This window comes from Montipora foliosa, chromosome 5 (genome assembly GCF_036669935.1).
Source record: "Montipora foliosa isolate CH-2021 chromosome 5, ASM3666993v2, whole genome shotgun sequence".
Classification (NCBI taxonomy): domain Eukaryota; kingdom Metazoa; phylum Cnidaria; class Anthozoa; order Scleractinia; family Acroporidae; genus Montipora; species Montipora foliosa.
In genome coordinates, this window is record NC_090873.1 from 25,890,194 (window position 1) to 25,900,193 (window position 10,000).

The 10,000-nt window shown below is 39.7% G+C and overlaps 1 protein-coding gene across 2 annotated transcripts in view; it reads right to left on the reverse strand.

Annotated features, from left to right (window-relative positions):
- Nucleotides 1–10,000, reverse strand: part of LOC138003808 (probable E3 ubiquitin-protein ligase HERC4) — a 52,428-nt gene that overhangs the window by 25,082 nt on the left and 17,346 nt on the right. The window contains exons 12-20 of one of the 2 annotated variants that reach the window (XM_068850056.1): nucleotides 8,449–8,557; nucleotides 7,660–7,849; nucleotides 7,071–7,120; nucleotides 6,638–6,697; nucleotides 5,622–5,681; nucleotides 3,786–3,893; nucleotides 2,886–2,930; nucleotides 1,120–1,209; nucleotides 324–494 (exon numbers count right to left, since the gene is read on the reverse strand). In XM_068850056.1, coding sequence (XP_068706157.1) covers nucleotides 324–494; nucleotides 1,120–1,209; nucleotides 2,886–2,930; nucleotides 3,786–3,893; nucleotides 5,622–5,681; nucleotides 6,638–6,697; nucleotides 7,071–7,120; nucleotides 7,660–7,849; nucleotides 8,449–8,557 — 883 coding nt within the window. The remainder of the gene's footprint in view (nucleotides 1–323; nucleotides 495–1,119; nucleotides 1,210–2,885; nucleotides 2,931–3,785; nucleotides 3,894–5,621; nucleotides 5,682–6,637; nucleotides 6,698–7,070; nucleotides 7,121–7,659; nucleotides 7,850–8,448; nucleotides 8,558–10,000) is intronic. The other variant, XM_068850057.1, reaches the window with a different exon arrangement.

The following is a 10,000-nucleotide window of genomic DNA, read 5'->3' on the forward strand; positions in this document are numbered from 1 at the left end:
TACATTTTAAAATTCGTCACCTGTTTTAGACATTTAACAATGTCTAAAACAGGTGACGAATTTCCATTGCTTTTCATTTCCGCGGTCTGTGATTGGCCAAAAATTACTTTCAATTTTTTGTCGACCAATCACAAGCAAATCCACAGCCAACTAGGCATTGCCTTGGTACGAAAAGGCGAGTTCCCATCCCATCTGACGTCATTGTTTACATTTCGTTTCATTAACATACGAAAATTAGACGATAGCCATGTGCTAATGAAACAAATAATGTCAACAACATGGACGAATTTAGTAGATATGCTCTAGTAGATAAGGCATTTTACCTTGAGCGGCTTTTTCAAGTCGTAGGGACCACATTTCATGATCTGAGTGAGTGTGTGCTCTACAATACTCTCCCTCTTGACAACAATCATCAGGATGGGATTAACAGGGTCAATTGGCATTGGAGAGATCATCGATTGTAGATTGCGGCGGTTCACCTCTTCAACAGCCGACTGAAAAAGAAAGAAAATAAATAATAAAATATATATAACCAGGACATTCCTTCCGCAGCTGTTGTTATAAGTAGTAGGCCTACGACCTTCCTTCTGAAAACATTTATCACTATTTCTGCCGATTGGTATTAGCAATTTCAATCAAAGAAACTCGTAGTTCAAGCCAGCATTTGATTAACTGATATACATCTGTGTGTATCGGCCAGAATATCAGAATTTCCGTCGGATAGTGCATCCTTCAAGTTCCGCCCGTTTTCATCGAGGCTCCAAGTTCATGGAAGCAAATATAAACAACAAACATTTACGTCTGTTTTGTTTAACGCATTGATTGGTTCTCACCTTAATCTCCTACGCAGCCGTTCTTTGTGAGGTCACGCAACGCTCCTCCCTACACAAACAGTGCGTTGCGTGACCACACAAAGAACAGCTGCGTAGGAGACCATTCTCACCAATGATCTATTAGAGGACAGACACATAGCTGACGTCATCACCAAAAACTTTTCATTCTTTATTATCGCCTCGTGTGCCACTTTTTTGTTCTTGACACATCTTGACTTTATCTGTGATCTACTACGGCACAGACGCACATGGAATCTATTTGTTAATTTGAACAGTTCCAACTCACCTGCATCTGCATAACAGCATCAGTTTGCAGCAGAGTTGTCTTTGCTTCCGCGTCAAACACGAACGGGTAGCGACAGAAAGAAAACGTTTGCTACAAAACACAAACAAACATTACCTCACCTCGTGACGATCTTTGCTGGACAAATGCGGGCAAATGAAACAACAGCTTTATTTACATTAACTTTCACGTTTTTCACAAATAAAACTATTTAAAAAACCTAACAATGCTCTCAGAGGTCTGAGGTGCATGGTGCTTCTTTTCTGATGTTTAATATTACGCCGTCTTTTGGAAAATTATCGACCAAGGAAAAGACTTGTTGACGAGAGTGCAGGCATCCTGAATTCCAACATTTTGAGAAAGATATTTTAGTGTAACAAGTGCTCACCATCCAAACACCAACTGTTCAAAACAAACCAGAAGACAACTTGAGCCGACAATCCTGCAAACGTACAGAGGCCTCCACTTACAAATCTAGACCATTTCCAAACAAGCCAAAGGCCAAAACCACACAACACGTGTTCTCTTCAGTTCCCCCAATTTTGATGATAGCGATAAGGTAATGAAGTTTGCCAACCAATAAATCACCATTCGTCCAAAAACAACCAACAAACACACGACCACAACGCAAGAATTACTTGGCCAATCAGACCACCAATAACAATCAAGCCTGCCAATCACACCTTGTAGTAAATAGGCTTTTTTTCAAGCCCGATTTTGAATTTTTAATCTAAGTTAGGACTTAACTGCCATTTTTTTTTAACTGCCATGATTCTTGCAAATGTAATCTATATGAGATGGCCAGCCTAGTGAACTGTCAACCACTACCCCCAAAAATTTGTACGATGAAACTTCTTTTAGCTTAGTTATATCTAAGTAAATATCCACTTCACACTCCTTCTTTAATGCGTGTTTAGATCCAACCTTCATAGCTTCTGATTTGTCACGATGGGCCACTATTTCATCATCGTTAACCAGGCATAAGTTTCCACGAGATCGGAATTTAGATGTTGTGCAGCAATTTCTGAATCAGGATGTGGTGCCATTCGCAAACAGGGTGATGGACCCTTAATTACCAGCTTTTACAATATCATCATAATGGATGGAGAATAACGTTGGGCCCTGCGGGACGCCATAATCAATTGAAAGAATCTCTGATTTACACCCATTTAACACGACACATTGCTTTCGATAGGATAAGTAGCTTTCCAACCACAAAACACTCCGACCAGAAGCAAATGAATGGCAACACCAATAAAAGTGATCATGTTACGACACACATCTAAATATTTCTCTGACTGTACTGAAAGATATGTGAACTCCGGTGAATGAAACGAAGAGATTTACTTTTCGCCGGTACCGGTAACTCGGGGATACGCTGGAAAAAATGAAACACACTGACACAGATTTTTCCGCGTATCCCCGAGTCCACATCGAAAAATAAATCTCTATTTCTCTTTCAGTCTGTAGATAATGCTGTGTCAGTATTAAAACAAGGTCGCATTCAATTTCGTTCGAAGGCTACGTAACTCATCGCACAACTGTGGTACCAATGATTTTAAACAAAGACCGATCTGGAGCAATCCTTATTTATCGCTTGACTTATAAAGTGTTACTTATCGTCACTTTTGAGAAGAGAAGGTTAACCAACTCTGCAGAACAGAAGCCTATCCAGCAGGGTGCAGAGGTGATAACGAAAATTGCGCAAAGCCCGAAATCAAGTTAGTGCATTTAAAAAACGTGCTTTGTTTTGAAAATGAAAGGCCTACCACGTTGTAAAGGTGGCGCCGTAAATCTTGGAGGTTTGTCACAATCTAAACAGAAGGAGAAGGAGCACGTGAAACAAGCTTTGCAAGCGCAAAACCATTAACAAGATGGTGGTATCCCTGGGGAATCATAGAGGGACTCGGGGGTATTAGCAAGAAGACGAATTCACATTGCAAATTAGCATACATATATTTGTGACAAAGAAGATGTAGAAGACGGGACCGTCATTTCTATGTTGTCACTCGCATTTGTTCATTCTCAGAGGCTGCGATTCTTTCTTTAAGTGATGAGAATAAGGACCTCTGGCCGGTTCTGCTTGCACAACCTCAGAAATTTGTAACAACAGTTTTTGCCAACGGTTTCAAAAGGGAAACCCAACTACACTACCACTGTGCGTATTTTAAAAGCGAACTCACCAAGGTAGTTATCCTTAGTCTAGGCTACGAGGATCCTGACCTCTAGCTAGGGATAAAAATGGGTCATTCGAGCCACGTGACGATCTAGTCACCAGGCCTCGGTTTTTCACAACGTGGAAAGCGCCATCCACAATATCAAATCAGCATACAGCAGATCAGCACTATTGAGTTAGATACTGTATAGTGATTCATCCAACGAATGGTGCCTTCCATTTTTGTAACAGCTGAAGCCCGGTCTTTAGAGTGGCGCCTTTTATGATAAAGCTGTTTATGGCATTTACTTGGCACCTTGTCTTCGTATAAATCTTCAAATGCTCATGACAAAATTAAAATTAGTCATGAGTCAGAACACATCACTTATGACTTAATCCCATACTCGACGCAAACAGTGTGTGGCCAACTTTTAACATTTTTCATGGTATTTTAACAGGTGTTGGCAGCTAAATATTTCACAGTTGTTGGGTAACAAGAAAAGTGAGTCCATACCTGATTTTGAATCCAGTTAAAGTAATCAGCCCTGATGTCGATGGTTTCTTGAATCTCAGGAATATAAAACTGATTGAACGGTACAATGTCACCCGAATCAGTATTCACCTAAAAATACAAATAAATTTTTTCATCAATTACGGATAGATTTATGCTTTAGCCGGCGAACCTTGACTTCTGTCGCCCGAAAAAAACGTCAGCACCTTACTTCTTGATTGCATTTTCTACCGCGATATTCCGCTCCATAGTTTCTTGTCAGCGTCACATGAGCATAGAGAAACTGAATGGCTTAAACTGTGACATCAATAACCATACGAGTTTTTCTTAAACTCCTGTCCAATAATGAAAGACTACTTTGCACAAATAAATGATTTTCTGCAAAGTAGGTAATAATCTTGACTATGATACTATATTATCCTTGAGTGATATGCAGTCTCTTGAACATAGACGCTATCAAAGTTCTATTGTTTTATTATACAAATGCATGCACTCTAACGGTCCACAATATATCAAGAACTTTTTTCACTTTCGTTATACTAAATATAATTTAAGAGGTAGGGGCATTAATCTGGAACAATCTGGCTACAATAACAAATTCTTTCATAACTCCTTTACCTATACAGTTAGTCGCCAATGGAATAAACTGCCTGCACATATTAAAACCTCAAGTAAGTTTACTGATTTCACTCGTAACCTGAAGGCTTTTGACTTCAGCAAATTAGGGCCCAGATGTCATTGTAACTTGTATATAGTTTCATTTCTATTTGTTTTCTAATTGTACAGGTAATTCTTACACCTGTCCTAGTATCGCAAGTAATTTTTATATTTCAATTTGACTCTATTTCCACACTCACTGTTCTGTTCTTGATATATTTTTAATATATTTCATATAGTTTTACTCATAGATAGTTTTGCAGTCTTACGTTTTAAACATGAGCCTCTGGCTCGGGCAACTGGGCAACCATGCCTCACGTATGACAATAAACTTGATTGATTCATAGATTGGTTGAATTTGCTTGGGACACAAGCGAAGTCAACGAGATTACATCTGACAAACTGTGCTGAGGAGCTTGAAAACTTCGATTTGCTTACTTCCCAAACAAACACCTTGCACTTATGCTGGTGGCATCTGTCGGCTGGCTTATAAGATCATATGTTAGGCGGGTCGGTGGCTCTAAGGAGTTTTCTAGTCGAGTGGACCGATTCTGACATAAGTACTGAAACAATGGAAATGGTTCCCTCTGGAATGTGCTCTTATTGGTACAGGATTTTAAGGAGCCAAAACCATCACTGTGATGTCGATTTTTTTCGACAGGTGAAGCCGTGAGTAACCAACTGTTAGAAATACTTTTATGGACAGTCTCACGTTTAAAGCCCTCTGCTACGCCAGCTACAACGAGTTGCAAAATTGTTGAGACACTTCCGTTAAAAACAGCTTTTCTAGCTACTAATACCAGCCGTATCTACAATTCCAACCTTTCCCACTTGCCCGCTCCCTCCGCCATTTCAATGTTGACTGTTGAAGTTTTCAGCAATTTTTTTGTATTGCTAGCAACAATGATAAGGTGGGGGGGGGGGGGGATGATGCCCCAAGAAGGTGAAGAGCCTCCACTACTTTTGTAACTTGTTGTAGCTTTGTCTATTTTTAATGCATTGAGTTCGGATTCAGTGCTAGTTGAGTTTAAGCAGTAACCACTACAACAGCAACCTGGGGCTTTCGTAAAATGAAAGCCAACCCAGCCGATGATTTTGTTCATTGCTAGTTGCATAATAGAAGTCGGAAACAATAGTCTCTGTTACAACAAAAGCCGACATCATGAAAACATAAAAACGTACCACATGAAGCTGTTGCAGGACCCCTAAACAACTTCCAAGTGCACTTTGTCGTCTGACAGCCTAAAAGCAAAACAATCAAAAGAGAACTATGAAGAAGTCGTTTATACAATGCTTATAAAAATGGGAGTTCTGTTGCGATCAGTCGCTTTCTGATCTTGCTAGGGAATAATGACTGAATTCGTGTTTGATTTCTATCTAAGAATGCGTTATCATTGGCAGGCTAGACCAGGTCACTTTCAAATATCTGAAGGGGCCTCAACTATTACAACAGCTACGAATACCTCACTTTGCGCTAAGTAAAAATAAAAATTGTTTCCAAAACTCTTCAACCTTTCACGATATCTGGAACAGATCATGAAACAGATGTATTTAGTTGCAAAGAGCGAGGAAATGTCTTTTCGCATACATTTTTAACACACATAGCAGACCCCTCAATAGTCTTCCACTGGGAAATGGTTTGGTAACACATGCTGACTGCGACGATTATCAATCCCGTCGGAACGAAGAAAAGTCGAAGTATATTTCAACGTACAACTTTGCGGCATTACTTCCGAAAGTGAAACGTCGGAAAATCAATATTGATCACTGGCTTATCGATTTGAATTCAACCCAGAGTGAGTGACAAATTGGCATATCTTGAGAAAATCGATATTTGTCGTTGTCTTATCGATTAGTTTACATCTAAGTGAGTGACAAATTTGCATATTCTGACCCCTAACGATAGTCGTTTATACGCTGCGCGTATCCACGACTAATTCCCGTTCCGTCCGTATTTGCTATGTTCTAAACAGGTCAAACCGGGACTCTACAGTGTATTACCATCTTATATTTTGCGCGTTCTCTTGACCAATGATGGTACCGTAAAATGGCGTAATAGTGGAATGATATCATTATTTTATTGCACACATACACTTCATTTTGCCCACTGTAAGCTCTCCTACAGTTTGAACACCTTGGTCCTCAAATCGGATGCTTTAACAAAGTTAATTATATACACTTGTGAAGCTCTAGCTTACCTCATCTCTGACCTTTGGTGGTGGGAAATGCAACAAGTATTTTACACAGTCTTGAAACATCTGAGACCAGACAAAAGAATTCAAAGAGAAAATTGGCATAAGCAACTGTAAGGAAAACCTAATTTGCTGATTCTTAGTAATCATATAATAATCCTTTAATATTTGCCATGCAATTCTCGATATGGATTATGAAGGAGTCTGCCGCAGGTAGAGAAGAAAGAGTCTGGATCAATTGTTTCACTAACGGACAAAACTGATGACATACATAGTGATTCACCTCTTACAGAGGCATAGCCACAAAAAATGCAGAAAGTAACAAACTACTAGTGAAGACTTTCAAAGCCTTGCTTTCAAAACAACATACTGGTAGTCTGTTCACGAAGTGACATCATGTAAATGTGTGATGAAGTAGGAAAAAACACGCATTGCAAACCTTAATTGTATTGGAAAAATATGTGGAAGGTAATGTGGACCACCATCGTCCTGAAGGAAAAAGAAAACACTGTCACATTGATGCAAGGAGACTAGATAAAAAATCAAAGGACTTTCAGTATGATTGATTATTACTAAAACAACCTTGGATTTAAACAAGCCCATTTAGAACGGTTTTCGATTGAGTGTCGAAAGTAATTAGCGAATTACTTTGGTATTGCATTACTTCACTCAGTGATTGGTTCAAAGTTCTCGCGCCAGTTTTTCAACCAATCAGAAGTGAAACCAAAAACCAATCGTGACTCGCGCGTGCACATTTTCCCGCGCTTCGTGTCGGCTACGTGTAATTACTTCGAGTTTTGATTGGTTTACTGGATTAACTCCGTCCTTTTTGATTTTGGTTTTACGACACTCATTTGAAAACCGCTCTATTTGCTGATAGTGATAGCCTGTGTATCATGCATTCCCAAGCAGGGAGGGAGGAAAAAAAAGCAAAAGCGACACACAAACCTGCCCTCGTAAACTCAAGCTACATTTACCTTAAAGTTTGCCTATATTAAATTTTAGACTTATCGTACAATCAAACTCACTCAAGACTTTGCCAGCTTCAGCTGATAGCCTCAATATGACTTCACTAAATGGAATGACAATGGTGTCATAATGCTCTTCTTTCTTATACACTGAGCATTCTGGAAGCAGTAAGTAGACCCGCAATGCCTCGATGTCTGGAGGAGGTTGTTGAAGAGAGTGAATAACGCCTTTCTTTATGGCATCAAACAACTGAAACAAATGCCACAGAAAACAAATTGAGCACATACAGTACAGTGCTTTAGACCTAAGTTTCCTTCAAAGATAATATGAATTTCCCCACCCTGGGCTTGTCAGTCAACTTTGCTGCTGAAGTGAAATCTACATTGCAAAGTTCTGTGATTTAAGAACCAAGTAGACTTGCATGCACCCTGCCAGCAGAGCAATCCTTAACTCGACAAGAAAGAAAGGATTAGAGCAGAAATCATGTTAAGTCTTTATTGCGTATGTGCAAGCTGTTGCTTGGAGACAGTTTCAAACACAGGCCAAGTATCGATCACACTCCTAGACGCCATATTGATTTTCGTACTGAAGGCTGGATTTTGACCTTTGCCTTGTCAAAAATATGATGTGCGCACTGCCTAAACCAGTTTGACCGGTGTGACTAGCCCACAAACTTGGGTTGTAGCGACTTAAAAGACTTGACACGATTTCTGCAGAGCTTCTCTTGCTCAACCTCCGGGGAGTTTTAGAGAGGCTCCGCTCGCAGGGTGACTTACATGTACACCTGCAGTCTTAAAATAAACTGAGGAATTTAGACGGAATTTAGAAAATCTGTCAGTGTGATTTACCGTAGTAGAAAATGCCCTATGAGCAATTTTATTGAGTACTTCAAATGACTTGCGAGCAGATGCCAAATTAATGCCATGGATCCAAGAGCTTGTCTGTTCATGATTTCGGCTGCAAGATCAACACAAAATAATAATTTGAAACCGAAAAACACATCAAATGACAAAATGTAAGGCAGTCTTGAAGCTTCCCTGCTAGCAACAAGGCTCCTTGATTTGGTGACTAGTCTTCGGATGTTAAAACCAAACGTTTTCGGCTGTTTGCCATCATCAGGGTAAAAAATGACCTTCCGCACGCATCCGGTCATTTTTAATATACAAAAATTTGGTTTTATCAACGGAGTTGATAATGTAAATTGGCCACCGTACAGAGATTCTAAAAGCTGACGTTTCGAGCGTTAGCCCTTCGTCAGAGCGAATCGATTGATTGAATCGATTGATTCGCTCTGACGAAGGGCTAACGCTCGAAACGTCAGCTTTTAGAATCTCTGTACGGTGGCCAATTTACATTATCAACTCCGTTGATAAAACCAAATTTTTGTATACTTCCCCACCGACGCAGCACCACAGTTTCTTTAGAAACTACCCTTTCGGTCATTTCTAACCCTGATGATGGCAAACAGCCGAAAACGTTTGGTTTTAACATTTTAATTTCACAAAAATTACCTTGTAAATAGCATATATTTTATCTTCGATTATAATTTTGGAAGATCTTACTGTATACTTGTTTTTAAATTTGACAGTAGTTTTGCATTTTTATAACAGAGAGGCCAAAATTACTAAGTGTTGATTGGCTGAGACAGAGGGCATTTTTCACTAGTTTAGGTAACTTCCCGGGCAAAATTACTTTCAATTCACTATTTTCATGTTATAGCAGGGCAGGTTTCATTACTTCCGTGATGTTGTACAAAAATAAAATTTCATTCTACTGATTAATGCATTTTACATGTACATTTCATTGACGCTTACTGAACACTGAACTGGCTTCCTTCAAAAATATGCAGCTACATGCGTTTTTGACCTTCCTCATACAACAAAATTTTGCCCATTATATAATAAAAAAAGTCATCACATGGGGCCAAATAAAATTAAGGAATATTATCATATGGCCCGTACGGCCCCGCGCGCGCTTTCATTGCAAAAGTATTGGGAACATGCCCGTATGAGCGCAGTACGCGTTAGCGCGAGCAGGTCCGCAAAAAGCCGTACGGCCCTACTAGGAACACGTACTGCTCCGTGTGATGCAATTTTAGGGGATTTCGTCGCTTTTAAACATCCAAGTAATTCACAGCCAGAAAAGCAAATGCAAACAACATATTAAATAACTTTTCTGTGCAGATTTTTGTTTTTTATTTTGTCCTAACTTCTTCTTCTGAGTGCTCGTAAATAAAGCGTAAAGAGTCCATATGATAAAATGCTTATTGACTGAGTGGGAGGGCCGGACGCTGCGCTCGGTCCGTACGCCATGACCGAGGGCCAAATATTTTCCTGTCCGGCCCGACATAAACTTTCTGAAGCATCTTAGCGGACCGGAATCCTAAATCCTTGAATCTGA